Genomic DNA, 23217 nt, shown 5'->3' with positions numbered 1-23217 from the left:
ATTGAGGGTTAGATCAAGGTTGTGCAGTGGAGCAAAGATTTTGGTCACTTTTAAAGAGGGGTTCATAAATCACACTAGGAAACAAGCTATAAGACTAGGAAACAAGGCATAAGAGTCACAAAAGCATGGTCTAGTCAGAATGTATACAAAGGCAGCTTTTAAGTCTATTTATTACTTCTAACTCCAGAATCTCTGACATTCTTACTGGAGAGCTGCACTCTATGACCAAAGGTATATGGACATATGATCACAACATCTGTGAGCTTGTTGGACATCCTATTCCAAATACATGAGCATTAATATAGTGGTATTGTTGAAATTTGTGCCCATTTGGTCAAAAAAGTCCCTGAAATTGAATGAGAAGGCCTGGATTGTAACGGATATTCTAATTAATTTTTCTAATTAATTTTTCCATGATTAATGTCGATGCCAAAATATACCGATTATTTGTGCAGTAAGCGCAACTAAACCAACACTATTACAATTTAAAAACACCAGTCTGTCAATCAATGTTTGAAAACAGCTACACAATAGTGGCAAACAATTTTTTATTATATACACTGGAATTTCTTCTTTGCTTTTTGGATCCGAATCTCATTCATTTACACCTGTGTTGTCACTGTAATGAAAGTCCGCAGAAACCTGCGTTACAAACGGACTGTGGAAGTTCGCTAGTGTGCAATAGCCCACTTACAACACAAATGGAAGAATTTAGACAGCCATCCGGTTCGGAAGACCGGAGGTTTAGGTTGAAAACTGGAGTTCTTTGTTCAAAGTCATGTGTCACTTGACGATAGCTACCTAATTACCGACTTGTAATGATAATGACTATCAGCTGCAACTAACTGGCATACAACTCTCTAACTTGAATGTTAGCGGTCTTTTAAAGTTATTTTAGTAGTTGTGTAGGAGAAAGTAATAAGTTCTCTCGCAAGTGTATGACGATTTGTGAATAGCGTTGTATTTTTGGTTTGTGCGTGCCAAGATGTATTCTGGGATCCGTTTGGGGTAAGTCTGATGTCAAATAAGTGAGCTGCTGATGTTTTGATTTGGGATTACTCAAGCTGTAATTTTTTTTTTTTTTTTTTAAACAGGACGTTACTTGGCTTAGTGTTTTTACCTCATGTGAGATGTTCTGGAAATATTGTGGGTAAGAAGTTTTTGCTAAATAAATTGATACATCTGTTAGAATTTACACTCTGATTTACAGTGATCAATGATCATATAGAGCCTGACTAAGCTTGTATTTACTTCATTTTGCCTTTCTTCAGATGGAACCGCAGGACGTTCTCTAAATTTTAAGTATAACATGGGCAACAGTGCAAGGCCACAGCAAACCTTGGGTCAAGTTTTTTTTCAAAATCCACAGAATCTTACCCCCAGCTCCTACAGCATAAGCTTTAGTCAAGGCACCCACAGCAGCTTGGTAGCACCTGGCCTTTCTCAACCTTTGCCTCCCTATAAACGTGTTTCCTCTTACCAAATGTCAAGTCCCTCCAAAAATATCTGGCCATCCAGCAGCAGTGCCACCTTATTTAAGATGGCAGATTCTGGATACTCTATGCATGGGCTCCAATATGGCTCTGGTTCTGAGCATATGAAGCCATATAGAAGTGAATCCAGATCGAATATTGCTAAACCTTCCATTGTCAGTTCTGCAGAGATAATTTTAAGACCAGAAACTGGAGGATCCCAGGATTTTGTGGACCCAAACAATCCTGGTGTTGGCAAACAACTTCCTGTGTACAGTACTGTGTCTAGACCAAGTCCTTATAGATCTCAAATCAGCCACAAGTCTGGGAATATCTGGCCAGGCACCACTGCTTCCAACTCATTCCAGAGTGACGTTCTTCATTCCTCTTCAGCTGAGGTAATTTTGTCTAAACCTCAGTTTAGACCTAAAAAACCTTTTAGTCATTTTACACCTGCTCATCATTTTACAGCCAGTTCTGGAGCAATTCATCTAGTTAATGCAGTAAATCCTTCTGCATCTGATGGACGTGTTTTGACCAGTTTTCGAAGTCAGAGTGTTCCTGGTCCAAAAGAAATGGGTTCGTCCTCTGCAATTGGATATGGCTTTGAGTCAGGATACCATGACCAGGAATCACATGGTAATGGTTTCCAAGCTTCTTTCAAACCAGCCTCTATGTATCCTGTCCAAATGTCAAAGCATGCTGAACAGACCCATTTTGGAACCCTAGCTAAACACATGTCTCAGCCAATAGGAAGTAAAGCATCTGGCATTCAAGATGGCACTTGGATATCTAAATGCACTATTGATATTCCATCTCATTATGGCCAAGGTTCCATCCGAAGATGTGCTCTCCTTAGCAGCAACCCAGATTTGCTTCAAAATCAAGGCTCCACTAATTCCACTTTAACAACTTGGATGCTGCTTTTCAGTCAGAAAAAGCCAACTCGTAGTTCAGTTATTGTCCCTGATGAAACACTGCAACCAATTGCAGTACAGAATGCAAACCCTTCTATGATGAGCTCACACGACAAATTTGGTAACAGAGCACAAACTCTTCAGAGCCAAGACATTTTCCAAGGTGTAAATATGTTTTCATCTAGAACAAATGCCCAGGGACCAGCCCGGAGAGTGAGTGTGCCTGCTCTACCAAGTGGTGGTAATGTATACCTTCCACGTGTAGGCTCACCTCAGTCTAATATACACAAGAGATGTGAAATGCATGGAAGTGCACCACCTGCTGGCAGCTCTGTACCATTAGCTTGGAACAGGGGAAAGTCATTCAAGTCGTAATGGCCACAACTCCATGTGTCAGTCAAACCAACAGAGTAGAGGGATCCAATGATGCTGTATACAACTTGGTTATGGAAATGCATTAATTCACTGCACCATAGCACACCCCAGAGAAGAGACACAAGTGCTTGGAGTGTTCAGTCATTACCTATGAGAGTGCGTTGAGTCAAAATGGCTAAAGCAAGGCATTCTTGAATAGGTGTCTGCTGCCTCTCCACAAATTCCAGGAGCTGTTTCACATGGATTTTTTTTTTTCCTCTTAGTGGTGGAACAATGGAGTATAAGTCTAGGGGAACCCTGAACCTTTTCCCATTCCAGTAGGAGGAAGAACTTGTTTGTAGTGAGTTTGTCTGCCAGTTGGACTGCACTTTCTCCAGGGAGCCATGACGACAAGTTTGTGGTGAGGAGTCCAACACTGACTGCTGAAAGTACAATGAACATGAACTTGGAGTAGGTCAAACCTGTACAGTGCACGTAATTTCTCAAATTCTTGGCATGTACTTTCCTGTGAACTGCTATGGGACCAGACAAATAAAATTTTGATGCTTTAATTTTTGGTCCATTTGTCTGTTTCCTGCTTCCCACCTTTTGAAGTGCAACCTGTTTCTAGGTATAAAGTTAATCTGTTTATGGTCATTGACTGGATGGATAGATGGGGCTATTAAATCACTTGCAGATTCTGTGGGCTAACTCGAACGTCTACCTCCTCTGATTTGATCAGACAACGTGTTCTCGGGTGTCGCAACAGAAGCACGTTGGTGCCATCTACTGGAAAGTGTCTCTCACACTCGCGCTCTCTCGATAGCTCGATCGCTCGCTCGCTCTCGGTTCAAAGGGCTAGCCGCCTTTAAACGTTTCAGAGCAAAAATGTATATGGGTTTGCGAGTTTGTTACCGCAGTTGAGGTTTCAAACGTACGCAATTCTAAACGTTTTAACGTTATTACTGCGTCACGTCACCAGCAGTGTTGAGTTGGGAATCTACCTGTTACTGCAGGTAAGTTGAATTAACGTTAAGAAGAGGAAGTGTAAAGGATAAGGGAACTGTCGGATATTAATCTTACATATCTATGCCGTTTGACATGAATCAATAGACTGCCATAATTGCGCGCACACTATTTTTGAAATAACCTTAAAAATCCAGGAGGAGAAAACATTGGACTTCCGGAAATCTTTCTCGTACTCAATTGACTGCGACGTTTCCTCCATATGCCGTGAGTAAAGTGTGTTTAGTTGAGGTGAAACGTGGTATTTGGATTATTATTTCTAACAAACAAATACTACTACTTATCAATTTGAATAATCTTGAGTTTTTCTCAGACTGCAGGACAGTGGAAGGTTTTGTAACATCTGCCATTTTCTTGGTCCTCCGGTAAATGAGCTTTATCGGCGGTTATATACGTATAGGCCTATATATTTTTGTAATGTGCTTGTTTGAAACTCTCAAATAATTCATGTGAAATTATCACCCGCCTCCGTTTAAAAATATCTAGTTTCTCTTCCTATCTGGTATGCCTGATGATGGTTATAATGTCTCTAAAGCAACTCGGCTGCCGTGGGTACAGACGTTTGTTTGTTTTTTCTGCCTCTGTGTGGTTTGTGCACTGCTCGACGGACTAGGCGTGTTTACTGCTATTTAAGGCTAAAGGTTGCTGCTTAAATGAAACGGACTGAAGACTTACTGTTCAAACAGGCTGAATCAAGTGTGAGAGCACATTGATCTTTTTCTCAGACCATGCATATGACAGGTTTACGCTGTTTTGCATGTTCTGTGTTTCTCTTCTTTTGTGTTTGTTAAATGTCGCTGGGACATTATAAATTATGGCTCCCTATATAAAGCAATACAAAAGCAACCTATTTCGGATGGCGAGCAAATGTGTAAAAAGTAACCACCTTCTGCATGTGTTGATAAAGCTACCAAACCGGTTAGTTTAGATCCCTTTGGTGTGGCAGACGTCAGGTCATATGCAGCTTTCATTATCTCCGTTGCAATCTACACCCGAACTGACATGCTTACCAATCCAAGCTAACCCGAAGTCCTGTGTCTTTTTCTTTTTTAACAGACTGTGACATTACTGAGTCATGTCATACAGCTCCAGCAATTGTGAGGGGGCAGGGGGTCCTGGAGCTCATCCCAAGCATCGTAGTAGCATCAAAAACAGGCCATACCAAGAGCGCTGTGTTGACCCAGTCAAACCTGAGACCCACTACCCTGGAGCAGTCCATAAGATCTGCCACAGGGAAGCTAATGGCAATGCCGTTGAGCCAGAGACAGTCAGGTTTTTACCTGCCAAAGTAGAACCTGCATCAGGTTCCTGTACATGTGCTCCCTGTGCCTCTGTGAACAGTTGTAGGACATTTGTGTGTAGCGTGTTGACATGTGGACTGTTCCGAGTGTGCAGGCGTTTGCCGTGTCTGATGCCTGGGGACAACTCGGGGGATGACACGGAGGTGAAAACTGTGTCCGAGCCAGGTAATAACGGCTTCTATTCGGATCTTCGTATTCGCGGCATAAAGGTGGACACATCCGTTATCGAGGAGGACCAGGAGCAGGGCTCATTTAGCCCTTCTAAGTTGGAGCTGGACAGCCCAGCCTATCCAAGCAGCAGTATCCATTTCAGCAGCCTACAAGAGGAGCACTTTATTTACGAAGGAACTGATGAGGACGTGGACTCATTAATCACACGTAAGCTCCTGGAGGTGTTCTCGGAGTTTGAGATTAATGAGCTAGCAAAGTGTACGTCAGACTCCATGTTCCTGAAGCGCTCCCAGGAGATCAGTCAGCTCATCTCCGACATCGTCCAGGAGCACCACATCAAGGAGCAGGAGGCAGAGTGCCGGTTGGTGCGCGAGATCATCCGCATCAGCACGCGCAAAAGCAAGAAGAAGCTGCCCATTCGGCAGCAGGAGCCCCAGAGAGACAGCGGCAATGACACGTGGAGGAGCGGCAATAGCAGCAGCAAGAAGAACAGTTTCAACTCCATCGGTGATGGCAGTAAGTGGCACCCTGCTTGCTACTCTCTGCTACTCCTTAAGTGGGCCCTGCTAAAGATGAAGAGCTTCCATCTTCACTCGTGAGCCTTTATTTGTAAAGTTAGATCTGTGACGTTAAAGCTGTATGGTGATATTATGACTTCTGGTACATGGAGAGATGAAGGGTATGTCATTTTTAGTACCTGTATTGCAGGAAAATGGGGTATGGCTAAGGGGTTGGTTGCAAGGCTATAACAAGTATTGCAAGTTAGTTTTCAATATCAAGTTGGTCCTGGTCATTCTCTTGTTTGTAATATTAAAGATCAGTGGCTTTTTGGTTATTGATGAATGTATTCAGTATGTTTATGCAATGGAGTTAACACTCCTTGCAGTTCTTGCAATATGTAAGTTAATATGGTCACTATGATGCAGACTCTCTTCATGTTTCTTCCTTGTTTTAGGCCTGAAAATTTCAGAGGAGAGATCAGATGACATAGAAGCCAGAAAGCTGAGAAACAACAGTAACCAGTGTAAGATGGTCATGGTATTTTTTAACTGCTAACCCAGGACTGTTATTACCATATAATCATATCAATTAGCGACTGAATGCATTATATAATTGCTGTTTAATCTGATAATCTGCCAGTGGGCTGGTCCCCACCTCATTTTTATACAACAGTAATCTACCACTTTGAAGGAGCAGTACCGCTCCCACTGGTTCATATTAAAGGCTGTTGACTGCCTCTCTCAGCTGACTGTACATGATACACTGACCCAGCCACTACTTGGCTTGAATAAGAGAAGGGCAAGACCAGCTCCTCTCCCATCTGTAGATCATGAGACGTTACATAACCCAGCCATTGTCTCATACAATGCGCTCTTGTTTGGGGGGGGCTATCTAATCAGTTGCAGAATTCTGAATTTAAATGTCTCTCCCTTACTTGTTTGAAAATGCCTACCCCTGCTAGTTCTGTTTAATGTTTTTATTGTGGCTTTTACGCTTAAGTGTAATATACTTTTTTTTTTTAATGATGTAAAAAGGTTTACTAATCGTTTGAGAATTATGTGAATTCATCTGGTTTTTGCCAGTTGTGTAGTCTTGGTGTATAAATGTGTATGAACATATATTAGATTTAAACAGTCCATGAAGTCACACATTTATGACTTTTCCTTTTGCCTGTTTCCTTTCTGCTCACTCGTTCTCCTCTTCCCTATTCCCGGGTTCTGCCGCCCCACCCCCAGCGTACTCTTCGAGCTCCCCTGGGCCATACTCTCCGAGCTTCCAGGGTACAGTCACGCCTGTCACATCGGACACTCCTCTGCTACCTTATAGTGTGCGAGCCTGAGTTGGCAGTTTGGCCTTTTCCGAAGAGACCTCCTGACGACTCGAAAACTAATGAAGTAACTTGAGGAAGAGAGAACGTATGCTGAATATGTGTATGACCTAAAGGGATGGATTGCTATCAGTTCGTTTGAAGTGTAGCATAGCAAGGAATTATATTTCTATTTGCAAGTAGAACAGTTGCTGGATTTGTTACTTTGGACTCCACTGCTTCTGCTTGGAGTTTGTTTCATCACTGCCTGTCCGTGATAACTGAACCTAGTAAGAGTGGTTAAACTCTTAAGAAAGTGGCAATAACACTCAAACATTCCAACTTCTATATAGCTGACATCAGTAGCATATTGGATTTGATATCCTTTTGATTTTTTTAATTCTATTTGTTGGAAGAACCACTGTTGCACTTTCTTTAAATGGGCACTGAAGGATATACACTGTCAGCTTTTTTTTCCCTCATAGTTCTTTATAACCTGTTGGTGTGAAGTACAGCAGTACCTCAGGGTCATCTTTATGTACCCTGTGTATGGACTGCCCAACAGACTATGGAGGTCGTTTAAAAAAATTATGCTAGTGCTTGATTGTTTTACAAAGTGGCACTGTGTTCACTTTTTGTATATAGTAATGTCTTCTCTTCATGCAAATGTCCAGAGTGTAGATTTGATTTTGTGTAACTTTGAATGATATGTATATTTTAAATGCAAAATTTAATATTGTCACACTGAAGGATGACCCAGTAGATGTGTCTAATCTCTACATAGTTCTAGACTAAATTATGGTGCAGTTGGAGACAAGGCTTTGTCTCGGATAGAAAACCTTAAGAGTTCGATAGAGCAATAATATATTAATTCTTTTTACTCCAAATAAACTTTGTATGAATGTGACTTTTGAAGTGAAAAATATAAGCTAAATGCAGGAAATGTGGAAATTCTGACGATTGTACACTTTTTTCCATTTTTAGTGTTATATGGGAAATGTTTTGTAAATAGTCATTGTAAATGAAATGAGTCCATGAGCAAGAACCTCTACTGTAAGACCAACATTCAAATATATGGGTAGTGTTTTGCATGAACTTGGTGTGAAGAACCAGTAACCCGATATAACCTACTCTCACAGTTTCCATGGTGGAGCTATATTACAAGCTTTTTCAGAGGCTCTTGAGGAATAAAATCTTTTGCAACAGGAAAAAAAAAAAACAACTCAGAGGAGCAAATGGTACAAGCGTCTGCTTTCATACCTCTATTATTATACAGGTGCATTAAAAAAAAATTAGAATATCTTGAGTATGGATTATAGCTCATGAAAATCAGAAGTCCAGTATCTCACATTTATTAGAATATTTCATATTTCATAAGATAAAACAGAAAAGGATGTACAATACAGAATTGTTCTACTTCTGACAAGTATGTTCATTTATGCACTCAGTACTTGGATGGGGCTCCTTTCCTATGAATTACTGCATCCATGCGATGTTATTGAAGTCCAGGATGCTGTGACGGTGGCCTTCAGATTGTCTGTGTTGCTGGGTTGGATGTTTCTAATCTTCCTCTTGATAAAAGTCCATAGAGTCTCTGTGGGTCCAGTGCGGAAAGTTGGCTGGCCAATCAGGCACGGAAGTATCATGGTCAGAAAACCACTTGGTAGTTGTTTTGGCACTTCGGGCAGGTGCTGAGTCCTGCTGGAAAAAGAAATCAGCATATCCATAAAGGTTGTCAGCAGATGGAAGCATGAATTGCACTAAAATCTACTGGTAGGCAGCTATGTTGACTTTGGACTTGCTAAAACACAGTGGACCAACACCAGTAGATGACATGGAACCCCAAACCATCACAGACTGCGGAAACTTCACACTGGACTTCAGACACCTCTTATTCTGTGCTTCTCCACTCTTCTTCCAGACTCTGGGACCTTGATTTGTATATGAAATTCAAAATTTACTTTCATCTGAAGAGATAACTTCTGACATCGTCTCTAGGTAAAGAGTTGTAGCCCCTTTCCTGGTGATGTCTGTGTTTGGAGGCTCTTGATGCACTGATACTAGCCTCACTCCATTCCTTGTGAAGGGAGCCCAAGTCAATCAACTTGTCTTGATCCTCTCAAGGCTGCGGTCATCCTTGTTGCTCGTGCACCATTTCCTACTACCCTTCCAGTCAACTTTCCATTAATATGTTTTGATACAGCACTCTGTGAACAGCCAGCCTTTTCAGCAATGACCTTTAGTATCTTACCTTCCTTGTGGTCATGTCTTCCCCATGATTGTACTTGCATGTGCTGAACGAGACCAAGAGATACACGGTATCTGTACTGTTTGAATAGTAATTTACTCAAACTCATAATTAAATATTCAAATAATTTGATATACTGCATTTTGGATTTTCATGAGCTATAAGCCATATTGATTAAAAGTAAAACAAAAAAGGCTTGAAATATCACTTTACAGCTAATGAATGTAAAATTTGTGACCATTTCCCTTTTTGATTTAAATTATGAACCTGTGTAAAGAACAATCAGCATGTTGGTTTTGTTCTGTGATAGATATTGTAGCTCCTGTAGGCATATGTAGGGTTTGCATAGCTTTTTATACCATGTCTCTCAAATCTCCAAAATATGGTCTGCAACATTCTTACTTGAAATGTTCTTAGAATGCAAATAAAGCCTCATTATGGTTTCACCTGGAAATTAAGGTTAAAACCAATGTGACACATGGTGGAACACCACTGGTAATGGCTGTGTGTGTTTACCAGATATGTCCACTGAAAGCCAAACCAGCCAACTGAACCATCCTGGAGTGATGTATTATCTACAGCTCTGTCTCACCCATCCTGGAGAGCTGTATTATCTGCAGCTCTGTCTCACCCATCCTGGAGTGCTGTATTATCTACAGCTCTGTCTCACCCATCCTGGAGAGCTGTATTATCTAGAGCTCTGTCTCATCCATCCTGGAGTGCTGTATTATCGACAGCTCTGTCTCACCCATCCTGGAGAGCTGTATTATCGACAGCTCTGTCTCACCCATCCTGGAGAGCTGTATTATCGACAGCTCTGTCTCACCCATCCTGGAGAGCTGTATTATCTAGAGCTCTGTCTCATCCATCCTGGAGAGCTGTATTATCTACAGCTCTGTCTCACCCATCCTGGAGAGCTGTATTATCTAGAGCTCTGTCTCATCCATCCTGGAGAGCTGTATTATCTACAGCTCTGTCTCACCCATCCTGGAGAGCTGTATTATCTACAGCTCTGTCTCATCCATCCTGGAGTGTTGTATTATCTACAAAAGGGCTGCACAAAGGTATGCTGACAGTATGCACAACACATTGTGATAGAGTTGTAGTTCTTATTATGAGAGGGTGTGGTGTTCTGTATTGAGAGAGGGAGTAGTTCTGTTATGAATGATTTGGTTTTTCTCTGTAGTCAGGCTGTGTTGTAGAATCAGAGGTCCAGAAAATGACAGCACAATTTATCAAACAACAGAGCTCCTCCCTGTGAATCCCAAAGGCATTTATGGTTGGTTGTTTAACGCTATGCCATTAAAATAACCACCTATATTCCTAATAACTGAAATATTAATAACTAGGTCCTTTAGGGACCTGGTTCTACTCTACTATAATCTGACTTTATATGCCACATATTCAGTGCTCTGGTGTAGATATCCATATGTGAATTCCCATATGATGAATCAGTCAGTCTTTATTTTGAATTTGCTCTGTAAAGTTACTAAGTCACTAATCTCTAGCCTAGGCTGCTCCTTTGGTCTTTTCCTGGAGACATACGAAGCCTAGCCTTGGCCTGTATAACACTGTCATACTCAGCATTACCAATTCCACTCACTTGCCATCACACTTAACCTCACTTTTATCCATCCATGTTTATTCAGTGTGGTTCATTGTTTCAAAAAGAGATCTATTAGCACATACAGGACATTCCTGGAGGCATTGTGCAGTAAATAGCCTATATGTATTTGTTCCATTACCACTGAAACTACTGTACCTTATTATACCTGCTGGTGGGGAGTTTATGCTGAGATAGAAAGTATTTTCCCTCCAGCATTGAATTCAGTGAGCGCATTCCTTCCAGAGACCAAATCTGTTGTTTGTACAGGGGACATTAAAAACGTTCACACAGGTATTACAAACTATTGGGACAGAACACTTAAATTATAACATTTATTTACTGAGAATAACATTAAATAAAATAAGCAATAATTAGAGAAAATACATTACATTCACTGTTAACTGAAGAGTGTCTCTAAGTGTGGCAAATGTAAATAAAGCACAACTGGTTTGACCAGGTCGACTGATGGGAAATATAAACACTTAAGAGGAAGTACTGTTTTAAGTCTCAATATATATACAGAGCTGGGGGGGGGGGGGGTTGGTTGGGTGACTGTGGGCTGATACCTGATATCACTGTACTGCATAGGAGGTTGGGACTTTTTTTTGAACTTCCTATCCATTTACAGTATTTACAAGCCCTGTGAAACGAAGAGTCATTTTAATGATCTTCAGAATTTGTTAAGTGTCACTCATATTACACATTTATCAGAATAAATTATATCTTTAGGTTAGTCAGATATTGGCGTATCCAGAATTCAATTCTCCAGTCATGACAAGAGATAACCGCAAGAGGGAGACCAAATCACGACATAGCGCCTTGACTCAAAAAGAACGTGTTGAAGATATCGTTGCTTAATCAATATTAGAAACCTTTTATTACACAAGGGTTACCTGAAAATAAAATGAAAATCAAGCAGATCCCATCTCAACATAATTAGCCTAATTATATGAGAATATACAAATGCTAACAATCATTTTATGCATATAAGTGACAGTTCAACTGTTATTTCTCACAGACAGTATTGAGTATTAAAATCTATATCCAAAAATGTTTTACTAAATATTTTTTCCTTTACTTGTCCAATAAAATGCAAATGTAACTGGAGTAATATAGAAGAAAGACAGTAGAGTATAAAGTAGACAACGTCACTCAAAATGTATTTAACGTCTGTAAAAATTGACAAACAAATACCTAAATACAGTAACGGAAGTATAAACCAAATAAAATCATCCACTTCAAACAGGTCAGAAATTCCTATTAGCTGAAGAGAATTTCAGTCAGTAGTTCTAGAAGGTCTGTTTGGCCAATGACAGGCCTGAAAAATAGTTCTGTCACAAAACTTTGGGCCACTGTCCTTAGAGAAGACGCTGTAAGCAGGACGCAAGTGAATCGACCATGGTCGTTTGGATGAAGAGTCTGGATGACTTCATGCAGAACTCGCTGAGACTCCTTCTGAAGCCCCTCAATGTGCTTGCAGCTCATTAGACCAGATACATCTGTAAAAACAGCACACAAGCAGCCTTTTTATGTGGTCGCATTACACCAAATCTACAATAATCAAACCCTTTATTCTGAACTTCTATATAAGTTATGGTTGTATCACCAATAATTACCTTTTATGCACAACGATAAAACAAGAATTAAATTGCTTGGTTGTTAAAGAATGTTACCTGGATTGAATAATATTGCACCTTTGAGATATGCATACTCCTTAGCAGTGAGATCAAGGCTCCATAGTTTGTTCAAGCAGGAATTCAGGTTATGCACAGCTTGTAAGGTGGTTGGAGAGTCATCTGTCTCCTGCTCGTTGGTTCTCTTTTGGTGGTTCAGCAGGAGGTTTCGGAGGATGCTAGCTGTGGGTATGTCTGTTACCTCGAACACCATGTGCTCTTGTGCCAGGCCCAGGACAAAAAGTGGTGCCCAGCAGCTCTGAAGAAGCAAGAGCTGATCGATGCATGGTAGGTGGTGGAAGGAAGGTAGGCTTTTCATAAAATGAATGGTTTTTACCAGCACTTCAGATGCTGCTTGGCACGTACTCGCTGAGTTCCTCAAGCACACTAGTTTCCGTTGCTCGCAGTGACAATTGTGCATCCCAGAATAATCCCAGTTGTCGTGTCCTAGACCACAGCTGTCTTTGCGGTTGAGAATGTTGAAAAGGATGGCATGAGGATGCCGATCCCTGAATTCAGTACAGTAACAGTCTCGTTTATTTTCCTGAGGTGAATACATTTTTGACAACAAAAAAAAAAGGGCTTTTATAAGGCAAATTAGATGCCTTCTCACAAATCCAAATACAAGTGTTTTTCCACGCGCCACTTCAGAAGACTGGGTAAGGTGTTATTTATAGTGTGAGCCTCTAGCTATGACGAATTGTCAACCTTGACCTCGATCACCACCCTGAGCTACGACTCGCGAGCAAAACAACATGACCCTGGACCGCGTGCAGTGGGTTACATCTCCGCTACGTGGAGGCGATAAGGCTTATTCAGGTGAGCTTCAGTAGTGGCTGAACTGGGACGCACGGGCGAGAGTGCCGAAAGAGAGGTAAATGACATTTATCATGTTTACAAGCCATTCACTCTGTCTGTACCAAGCCACCAAGGACTGCGAGAACGATTACATAGGTTATAGACTTGGGCTTCGGGCCAATACACTCCACAGCACTGGATAAGACTGTGACTGCATAAGACTGCAAGAGCACTACATCAAATCTACTAATAATAGCTAATCAGGCTAATGACACTCTGAACGATCACATTGCATAGAAATCCCTTATTGATCATATTTAAACATTTGTGTTCATTTTCAGATGAAGTTAAAAGTCTACAGCATGAATTTTCAAATGTGTAAAGACAGGCCTGCTAGTCACAGTGAGATGTGGCTGTGGTACACAAAGGTCTTTTTAATACTTGCAACAAAATGCTTAAACCACTGTAGAAGGTTGTGTCAGTTAAATGTTGGTTGATCAAAAACAGTAATTCTTATTACAGCTACATTTTTAAATATCTTTCTAATTAAAGCTACAAAAATTGTTAAGTATTGGATGTACTTTATTTAAATTGCCCCTTAGTGTACCTGCTCAAGCACAATTTAACTGCACTTTAGCCTATTTTACAGTGTACTTGGCCAAGGGTCACTTTATTTTGAAAGTCTGTTGTATTATTCAAATACCATTAAATAAAGTACATCTAATAATAACACTAAACCTGTGTAGAAGTAAATGTAGATTTAGTTTGGAAGTATACATTCTTTAATTAATTTTATTTCATGCTGGCTACCATTTTTCTCCTTTTTTTTTGGGGGGGGGGGGTGATTAGAAAGATAAAATAAAATCTGTAAGTTATTCTCAAACATTTCAATTAAATTTCAAGACTGTCAGACCCGATGCCGCTCTTCCTCCTTGTTGAGTTTTGTTTATGCTGTCCCAACTTTTAAAACAGTAAGGACGTTGCATTTTGTCTAACTGAGGCATAAATTCAGGCACAAGCATTTTACCCAGTTGGAAACATAAAAAGTTCACTTTGCATGGCGGTAATTTTAATATTCAGAAAGGTAGCTAGTGAGAAAAGTGTTCTCACACAATCCTACAAGAACTCTGTGCCAAAAATAGATGCCATTGGGTTATAGGTTTTAGAGACTCAGCTGACAAACTATTAGGAAAGGCTTCAAAACAGATCCGTTTAATCTCATTGTCCCAGTTCTTTATATTCTGGACGTTTCTAGAGAATTCTCCCAACCCTCGTTTTCACTCTATGAAGTACTTGAATATGCGCTACAGGAATTACGTTTTTAAAATTGGACCTCTTATTGGCTCTCTGTTCCTTTCTTTAACTGAAGGTTAATTTCATTGGTTCAAGAACTTTCCGGGTAGTGTTTGTAGCTAGGACGTGAAAACTGTACACCGGTAGAGCGTGATTACCCTTAAGCACAGACTTATTTGTTTAAGTATTTGTATTTGTCTCAAGACGGGTGGAAATCCTTAAGATGGGTGATGATGAAGAAAAGTATGATGGGATGCTGCTTGTTATGGCACAGCAGCATGAAGGCGGAGTACAAGAGGTAAATGTTTAAATGGATAGCGTCAGATGAGAGAGCGTCACATGCGCAGGAGTTGCAGGCTAGCTAGCTAGCTAATTAGTTTATTGATCATATTTAGAGAGTTGGCTGTCTTGATCTTTATTGTTGCAATTAATGTTTAGTTACAAATTAATGTATTATTCCACCACACATTATTTAGCTATGATGAATAACTCATAACTGTTGCTGGAACGTGGCTAGCTATCTATCTATCTAGCTAGCTAGCTAGCTAGCTAGCTATCTATCTAGCTAGCTAGCTAGCTAGCTAGCTATCTAGCATGCATCATTGTGTGTGTGCAGATAGGGCCTTAGTACATTACAGCTGTGATTTAGCTAGCTAGATTGACACATAGTAAAGATATTTAGCCCGCATTAATTGAGCCGTGTCACAGGAGCGACATGATAATCATAACAATTCACCCGTTGTTCAGCATTTTAGTGATTATACAGTTAGTTAATCTAGTTATCGTACATGTCTGAACGGCCGATTTTGCATTGGTAGCACAGATTTAACCGGTAATTTGTCTTGCATGTGTTCACTGTGTTATTTTGACTGTTAACAGTTGGTGAATACATTCTTCAGCTTTCTCCGACGAAAAACTGACTTTTTTACTGGAGGCGAATCAGGAGCTCCTGAGAAGGTGAGATGATCTCTATGGTACTTGTACACTATCTTCAGGTCGCAGCATATACAGTAAAACGTTATTGTATATACTGGCGTTGAATATTGTTGTTTTGAGAACAGTATAACTGACACTCAACTTTTCCTCATCAGTTAGTAAAAGAGGCTTTTGCTCATCACAGTCAACTGGCTTTCAAGGCCCAGAAGGAGAAACTGTCCAGGCAGGAGAAAGAAAAGAAGGAGAAAGCTGAACGGTCAGATAAGCTGAAGGCTGAAGAAGAGCGAAAGAGGAAAGAAGCTGAAAGTGAGCCCAGAATCAAAGAACTTACAGAGGAAGAAGCAGAGAGACTGCAGACGGAAATAGACCAGGTGAAAATAAATAAACAAAGAAATTGAAAGAAATCCATTTAAATTGCACATTTAAATTTAAATCCTTAAGTAAGGCAATATAACTTAAGAAATCATCAGAGCAATAAAGCAAATTCTGTTATTTTTTTGGTTTTGGTTCTCTATAACACCTGTCTGTCTGTTTGATGTATAAGAGAAAATCTTTTGTAAACTGAACACCAGCAAGTGATTTTTTTCAATATGCTCACATGTTATTTCACTACTGTCTTCAGAACAAAGAAAACGAGGAAAAAAAAGAGACTCCTGCTCCTGAGAGCAGTGTTGCAGATACGTCTGATAAAGCAGAGAAGGGGGTGAGGGGTGTTTACGTTATACAACACCTTTTGATTTAAACACTTTCTCAATTCTACCTTGGACTACTGGGTTCTCAGCTAATTATCAGATGGTTATGACTCATCTTTTACATGAATATGGCCGGGTTAACAATAGCGATGAATAAATTAGTGTCCAGTTGACCTTTGATAAAATGCAGGTTAATGACTAATGATTATTTCTGTGACATTTAGTCTGACTCAGAAGGAGAAGAGGATGAGAAGGATAAGAGCAAAATGAAGCCTAATGCTGGAAATGGAGCAGACTTGCCCAACTATAGGTGGACACAGAACCTGTCTGAAGTAGATGTAAGCATTTAAGTGGTTTTAACATATTTTGTCTTGAATAGAAAACCACACTGATCTGCATATTCCAGTGTACTTTGAGACTGAAACCTAAAGATGGTCTGAACAATTTGAACATTTGGATAATTCTTTCACTACTTTGCTCTCAGTATCCTAAATAAATGGCCAAAGCTTCCCAAACTAAAATTAACTGTTAATATATACAAAAGTTACAATGTTGAATGTGCATAAATTATAGCTGTTAATGTATTATAAATTTGTCTCTTGTGTCCACGTTGCCTATCAGTACACCGTAGCTTGTGGCCATAGAAGACAGTGAGGGCAAATATACTGTAGAAGTCTACTGTTTGGGAACACTTTAAATTACTATTATTAAACTGTTGAGACAGAATATTTACTGCAAAGTATGTGACATGTATTATATGAATTATAAGGCATACTCTGGAGGCACTGCAGGTTTGGTGTCATTTTAGAGCATTCTGAAGCTCATCCAAAAAGACCCATGAGCATTTAAATTATTTGAAACCTTTAAAATGGCATTTGGACCTACTGAAACAATTTAATTTTAGGGTAAAATGTATACACAAGATGAGGTCATTGTCCAGACACTCAGCTAATGGTTTTGCTGTACTTTTAAAAGTGTGGTTTCTTGGCTTGCATCCTTGTCACTTATTTTATGCCCTCGTGAAATGTGCTGTGAAGAAAAATGCTGCGTCTGTGGGCAGTGAAAGGAGTGATGCCACCCCTGTGGTCAACGATCTAAGTCTTTTTAATTATCTCTCCAGCTCATGGTGCCTTTTGATGTGAAGTTCCGTCTGAAGGGCAAGGATGTGGTTGTGGATATTCAGAGGCGTTCTCTGAAGGTTGGGTTAAAGGGCCACCCACCTGTTATTGATGCGCAGCTCTATAATGAGGTGAAGGTGGAGGAGAGCTCCTGGCTTATTGACGATGGGAAAATAGTAACCGTTCAACTAGAAAAGGTAAGAGATGGTAAAAGGAGAGATGATAATACTAGGTGTGTGAATGCAGATACTTGTTCCTCAATATGTATATTTTTAAAAATTTGTGTGTCTTGTATAGTAACCAAGGCTCTGAGCAAGACCTTATTACTTTTATATAATTATGATCCCTTTTTTTTTTTTTTTTTTTTTTTAAGTTGTGCCTTCATAATCGATTCAGAGTCATGAACTTCCCACTCATGTGCTTTTGCTATTATCTACCATTCTGCTGTAATCAATTGTTTTTAATGAGTACATTTTTATGCTGTTTCCAGATTAATAAAATGGAGTGGTGGAACAAGTTGGTGTCCACAGACCCTGAAATCAACACCAAGAAAATCTGTCCAGAGAACTCTAAGGTAGTGAATGGCATACCAATCTAACAAGTTATGATCTGCCTTTATTTCCCTAAAAGATACCTTTATACATCAAACTGTCTGCATCAACACTACTAGAGGTCATATGGATGGAGACATTGTTTTAAAAATGATCTTTTGTAATAAGATCTAAATTGTCCTTCTCCATCATGTCTTTTCTCTTTTTGCAGCTGTCTGACCTGGATGGCGAGACACGCAGCATGGTTGAAAAGATGATGTATGACCAGAGACAGAAGTCCATGGGCCTGCCTACCTCTGAGGAGCAGAAAAAGCAGGACATCCTGAAAAAGTAATAGGCACACGCATGCTCACAGTATAGAAGCCTGAAGAAATGTTAGACTGTTTTGAGTTTTATAAGAAAGCTTTAGAAAGTGGTAGACTGTGTTGTCAGCTGTTACAAACCAGGGACTCGTGCACAGGGTTCTCAAAGGCAAAGCAAGGAAATAGGAGAGCTTAGACAGTCAGTGGGTGGCTGGCTCAAGATAAGGTGCAGTAACCTTGCATATGCATCTGTAGTAGGCTGGTCTTGCGTCCAGGGACGGGTGTTAACTCAGTTCATGCAGCTCCTGGAGCAGAAGTGGGTGGAGAAAAATTGCCACCAGGAGAACTCGCTGAACTTTGTTACTTGCACACCAGGTCCTTGGGTAGAAGCATGCGGTCTGTTGGCTACATCTTATGTCATTCATAGTAACACTCCATATGACAAGGTTAAGGATAGGGATATCACTTTCATCAATAATAATACATTTCAAACCGTGTGAATGCTTAATTCATTAACATTTTTCATATTGACCATGTGAGTGAGTGTGCTTAAGAAATCTGTGATGGATATTTGTTGAAAGTTGCCATTTGAATGCTGTAAATGCTAGTCCTTTTATATTGCATATTTATTTGCAAATACTACAGTAATAGATAGCAGCCCTTTGGTATTATTTAACTACTGGCAAGCTAATAATATACAGCAAACAGTAATATTATAAAATTAAGTGGCTTATTTTTTTATGTCTATTGGGTGCACAAGATGAAAACACTTAGAGGCTCCTGAATATTCATTATTGTTGTTGGATTCAAAGAGCTGCGTTTTAATACTTCTAAGACTATTAGTTAGTGTTTACTAGTTTCTAGCTAGTGAAGTCTTGACAAATCTTCCAAACTGTCTTCCTTGTAAGGAATCACAATATTAATTATGGCCGGCACCTTTGTTCATGGATTCACACACAAATCTTGTTTGTACATCTGGAGGAGCTGGAATTGTTCATCTGTTGCTCTGACACAGATGAGGTGTTCAGCGTAACATGGTGACATTCATAATATCCTGAATTTTGTTTATGATGTAAACATTCTTGGCAGTTATTGAGTAATGTGTAATTTTCTTGTAATTTATTAACTACAGTCTAGTCTCGTCAATTGTGTGAGCTACACTGAGTTTTTATTCCACGTTTCGAGGTGGACTCTTCCTGCTATATGCGCGGGCAGATGTGGATTAGGCATTGGCACTGGATATGTTGTACTTCTTGGGTCGAGGAACTTTTACAGAGGGTTTTATAGACCCAGTTGCAGGTATTGTCATTATAGAAAAGTGCATGAAATTATACGAGTTAACCGAAAGTACCGTGGAGGTGGCCCAACTCCTACTGTTGCAGTCAAGGACAGTTCATATCTTTTAATAACAGTCATAAAGTAATTGTCTGTAACGGTCTGTGCCTGCCTGTGAAGTTATTTGAGCTGGCACTTATATACTGTTAACAGACATTCATTTTAAATAAATGAGCTGTTGCTTGAAGTTTAAAAAATGTACATGGTGCAGACTTAACAAATTCCAAGGATCTTTGTTACTCGTAAAAAGCAAAATATAATTTTAATTTTAGTAGCAGCTTGTTTAGTTTTAGAATAGTACAATTACTTTTTACTTATAAAAATGGTATTGCAAAAAAGTAAAGCTTTCTGAAGGTAGACAGTTTTTCCATTTAAGGTAATGTAGGTGAAATGTGAAGGGAAGGAGAGATATTGACTAGACTTGTATTTGTCACCGACATTTGATAACAGGGAGGTGTGTGTGTGTGTGTATGTGCGCGCGCGCGAGCGTGCGCAGGATAATAAGGAGCAGTTGGAGACGGACACAGGGACACCGCTTATCACTTCTAGGTTTGTTAACCCTGCGATGTACTTGATGAAGGAAGTGTGCCGCTGGGTCTGCTTTATTCCCCCTCAGCCTTGTTACACGCCTCGTTCAGCTCAGCCAAATAACGTGTAGATGATGCAATTGTTCTAAATTGGATATTTCAGAAATTATAATATAGTGCCTTTTCTTTCTCTTGCACCTTAGATGCTATGATTTTTACTTTTTTTTTTTTTAAACATGCTTTTATTCCACTCTATGAAGTGTTATATTACGGCTGGGGCTATACAGCGTTATGGATCTCCAGCACTACAGCTGGTCAATATCAGTAAAAAGAAAACGCATTTCTAACTATAATATCTGCCCTTGAAATTAAAATGACTCCAGTTTTGACTGCAGACTATTCCTTGCCTAATCCAGTGAGTGGGGACAGCTCTCTTGCCATTCCTTAATGATCACTTTATAATGAGACACATTTAGAGCTAAAATTACAGTACAGCCAAGGTAGCTGATCAGTGTGTTTAATTTTCAGATTTGTGATTTGATTGGAATTTGTATATTTTGGGTGATGGTTCTCTTTTCAACTCTCCTGCTGCAAATTTTCTAATACCAGAAAGACGGCTACTAGCAACATAATACAGAACCAGACAAAACTTGTACATAACTACTTTACAAAAAACACACACAACTTTCTGTTCTCTACATTTATAATTATAAAACTGTTAAGTAACACATGGTATTATGCAGTGATCAAGGAGTGTTCTCTGGTTTCATTTTACCAGCATGATGACGGCTTTTCACATTAGCACTTTCTCATCCAGCTTCAAGCTGATGCCACCTGACAATCATTTGCTGCAATCTGAGTATGTCTTGGCTAAGGACCTACACTACTGCTGAGCAGGCATTCAAATCATAAGGAAAAAGAAAATGAATACATAGGCATCAACTTTGACAGTTCAAGCTTAAGGCTTTTGATCAAATTATCTAAGGTTAAATGCAATACATTTAGTAAGGTGTGTCCGGTGACTGTGGACTGACTTTCATTAATGAATACATGAATGTGTAACCTATTGATTGATCATACTCGAGCTACCAGGATATAGTGGTAAAGCCAAACAAATGTAACCTCTTTGGCGTCAAATTTAAGAGATGTGCTGTGTATATACTTTTGCTTTATATGTTAGGGGAACTAAAGGTGACTATCAAAGGCCAGGATTTGTCATTGGGCTTTAATTTGCGCCACATCCACCGAAAGGATACTGTGCGCTGGCATGGGTGGTCTCCTTGCTGGCGGGAAGTGCTGACTCAGCTATCCATTGGAATGTGGCTTATTGAAGTGCTTGGCCTCAGTGTGTGCTGTGAGGTGGATCTGCTCAGCAGATTACTCAGCATTTACTGTTCCTGACCACAGCTGCCTGAAGAAGAATTGGAAATGTGTGGTTTTAATGCATTTGATTGCTTTAAAAAAAAAAAAAGGTTAAAAATCCCCCCCCCCCCCCCCCCAAGATTATTTCAGAACCATACAGTAAATCTGTAACTAGCCATGTTGTTCCTTATTACCGTGTCCTGTGTAGAGTAGCAAATGTGGTTGTGTTTGTGTGATGGCAGGTTCATGGACCAGCATCCTGAGATGGACTTCTCCAAAGCCAAGTTCAGTTGAGAGCTCCTGCCATGCTGCTGAGGTTCGAACTGCAGGCCCGCCATGCGCTGCACATTGGAAACCAGGCCTCTGGCTTTCTCTCCCATGCTCTCCTTTCTTTTTTTTTCTTTTTTTTTTTCTTTCTTTTTTTTTTTGGCAAAAATAGAAGACTGTATGTTTATCTAGTCTGACTCGTATTACAGAGGTTACTGTATTCGGAATATTTAAAGCGTTTGTTTTGTTTGTTTGTTTTATAAATAAATTCAAATCCCACCACCTGGTTACCTAAAGCCGTCTGACCGGTGTCTGTTTTTATATGAACGCATCATAAAAAAGTTTCAGTGTGACCTGTTTGGAAAGCTTTAGACATTTTATTTGCCCTATTCCTCACTCATACTTTTTTTTAATCACCTGAGGAGTAAGAGTTTACAGGGCTGCAGGTGGAGTTGAAGGCCAGGGAAAGGGCCTTGCTTCTCTGGGTCATTGCTCTTTTGTGTTGTTTTTGGATGAGCACAGGGCCCAAAGGTTTTTATTTATTTATTTATTTATTTATTTATTTTTTATGACCATTAAGCAGCTACTATGCTCTTAATCTTCTTAAAAGGACAGAGCACTTTCCTCTAAAGCTGTTTCTTTTTTTTCTTTTTCTTTTTTTTTGATGGATCACTTGGCTGGTGAGAATGTATTAATGGTTTCTAATAAAATTTTTAAAAAAAACAAAAAAACACTTTCTTTAAACAAATACCTAAAGTATTTGGCAATGTGAAATGCACTGCAGGAGTGGCAGGATGTCACCTGACTAGTTATGTAGTATTTCAGAGTTTATGATAACAGCAGTGACTTCTTTTTGTTGTCCTTCAGTTGGTGTCATGCTAAATATGATCTAGTCTAGTCTGAGCTATAGAAAAGTTAGAATGCCACATTCCTGATTATGCGTAGTTGTTTAAGTTGTTAAGATGTTTAAGGATTAGTCTGAATCGTTATTGTCAGTCTCAGACAGTATTTGCAATAACCAAAAGAGCTTTTGTAAGTCCTTCATGAAATGGTCATTCCGTTGTGCACTATGTGGCCACAAGAGGGAGGTATTTGACTGTGCACCACACCCACTGGCTTCGGGTAGAAGCTCTATTATAAATGACTTCCTCAGCAGGGATTGTTGATATACCGGGCCTCTGAGTGTTGTGTTCATGTATATTCTTATGATGGCATCTAGATTAATTGAATTGCTTACATATTTATTTTTTGGGAATGATTCTGAAAGTAAGAAAATAATGGACAAGTAGTAAATGATACTGTTGCACTTGGTCTCTTTCTCCTTACTCTTCATTAATAGCTGTAGAGCCAATTCCATACTCAGGCTTGACGAGGCACTTTTTATCCATGCTAATGGTTCAGAGCACACCAAGCAGTTTGTTTACAGCTCTTTTCAACACTGCAACTGTCTGCAGTTAACCT

At 39.7% G+C, this 23217-nt stretch overlaps 3 protein-coding genes across 4 annotated transcripts; 2 read left to right on the top strand and 1 right to left on the bottom strand.

Annotated features, from left to right (window-relative positions):
* Positions 1-3538: 3538 nt before the first annotated feature.
* On the top strand, positions 3539-8075 carry kdf1b (keratinocyte differentiation factor 1b). Of its 2 annotated transcripts, none has more exons than XM_027020715.2 (4): positions 3539-3759; positions 4826-5757; positions 6197-6265; positions 6978-8075. In XM_027020715.2, the coding sequence occupies exons 2-4, from the start codon at positions 4845-4847 to the stop codon at positions 7079-7081; spliced, it is 1086 nt and encodes a 361-aa protein (XP_026876516.2). In that variant the 5' UTR covers positions 3539-3759; positions 4826-4844; the 3' UTR covers positions 7082-8075. The 2 variants fall into 2 exon arrangements, with proteins under 2 accessions (XP_026876516.2, XP_026876517.2); XM_027020716.2 differs by lacking the exon at positions 3539-3759 and adding an exon at positions 3936-3976.
* A 3817-nt stretch (positions 8076-11892) lies between these two features.
* nr0b2b (nuclear receptor subfamily 0, group B, member 2b) lies at positions 11893-13134 on the bottom strand. Its single transcript, XM_027020722.2, has 2 exons — positions 12576-13134; positions 11893-12401 (listed from the first exon to the last, which is right to left on the bottom strand). The coding sequence occupies exons 1-2, from the start codon at positions 13132-13134 to the stop codon at positions 12163-12165; spliced, it is 798 nt and encodes a 265-aa protein (XP_026876523.2). The 3' UTR covers positions 11893-12162.
* Positions 13135-14744: 1610 nt separating this feature from the next.
* nudc (nudC nuclear distribution protein) lies at positions 14745-22052 on the top strand. Its single transcript, XM_027020724.2, has 9 exons — positions 14745-14964; positions 15546-15623; positions 15758-15973; positions 16225-16305; positions 16519-16632; positions 17415-17609; positions 17903-17986; positions 18175-18293; positions 21732-22052. Exons 1-9 carry the CDS (start codon positions 14890-14892, stop codon positions 21781-21783), a joined length of 1014 nt encoding a protein of 337 aa, XP_026876525.2. The 5' UTR covers positions 14745-14889; the 3' UTR covers positions 21784-22052.
* The last annotated feature ends 1165 nt before the right edge of the window (positions 22053-23217 follow it).

Source organism: Electrophorus electricus, chromosome 4 (assembly GCF_013358815.1).
Source record: "Electrophorus electricus isolate fEleEle1 chromosome 4, fEleEle1.pri, whole genome shotgun sequence".
In the NCBI taxonomy this organism is placed as follows: domain Eukaryota; kingdom Metazoa; phylum Chordata; class Actinopteri; order Gymnotiformes; family Gymnotidae; genus Electrophorus; species Electrophorus electricus.
The sequence above is the reverse complement of the archived record's forward strand: the minus strand, read 5'-3'. Positions and strand labels throughout refer to the sequence as shown.

Bases quoted from the DNA above. Each gene is read 5' to 3' on its own strand.
- kdf1b (XM_027020715.2), top strand. From the start codon at position 4,845: ATGTCATACAGCTCCAGCAATTGTGAGGGGGCAGGGGGTCCTGGAGCT. The intron at 5,758-6,196 runs GTAAGTGGCACC...TCCTTGTTTTAG, and splicing joins CAACTCCATCGGTGATGGCA to GCCTGAAAATTTCAGAGGAG. The intron at 6,266-6,977 runs GTAAGATGGTCA...CCCCACCCCCAG, and splicing joins GAGAAACAACAGTAACCAGT to CGTACTCTTCGAGCTCCCCT.
- nr0b2b (XM_027020722.2), bottom strand. From the start codon at position 13,134: ATGTATTCACCTCAGGAAAATAAACGAGACTGTTACTGTACTGAATTC. The intron at 12,402-12,575 runs GTAACATTCTTT...CTGTTTTTACAG, and splicing joins TGCAATATTATTCAATCCAG to ATGTATCTGGTCTAATGAGC.
- nudc (XM_027020724.2), top strand. From the start codon at position 14,890: ATGGGTGATGATGAAGAAAAGTATGATGGGATGCTGCTTGTTATGGCA. The intron at 15,624-15,757 runs GTGAGATGATCT...TTTCCTCATCAG, and splicing joins AATCAGGAGCTCCTGAGAAG to TTAGTAAAAGAGGCTTTTGC. The intron at 18,294-21,731 runs GTAATAGGCACA...GTGTGATGGCAG, and splicing joins AAGCAGGACATCCTGAAAAA to GTTCATGGACCAGCATCCTG.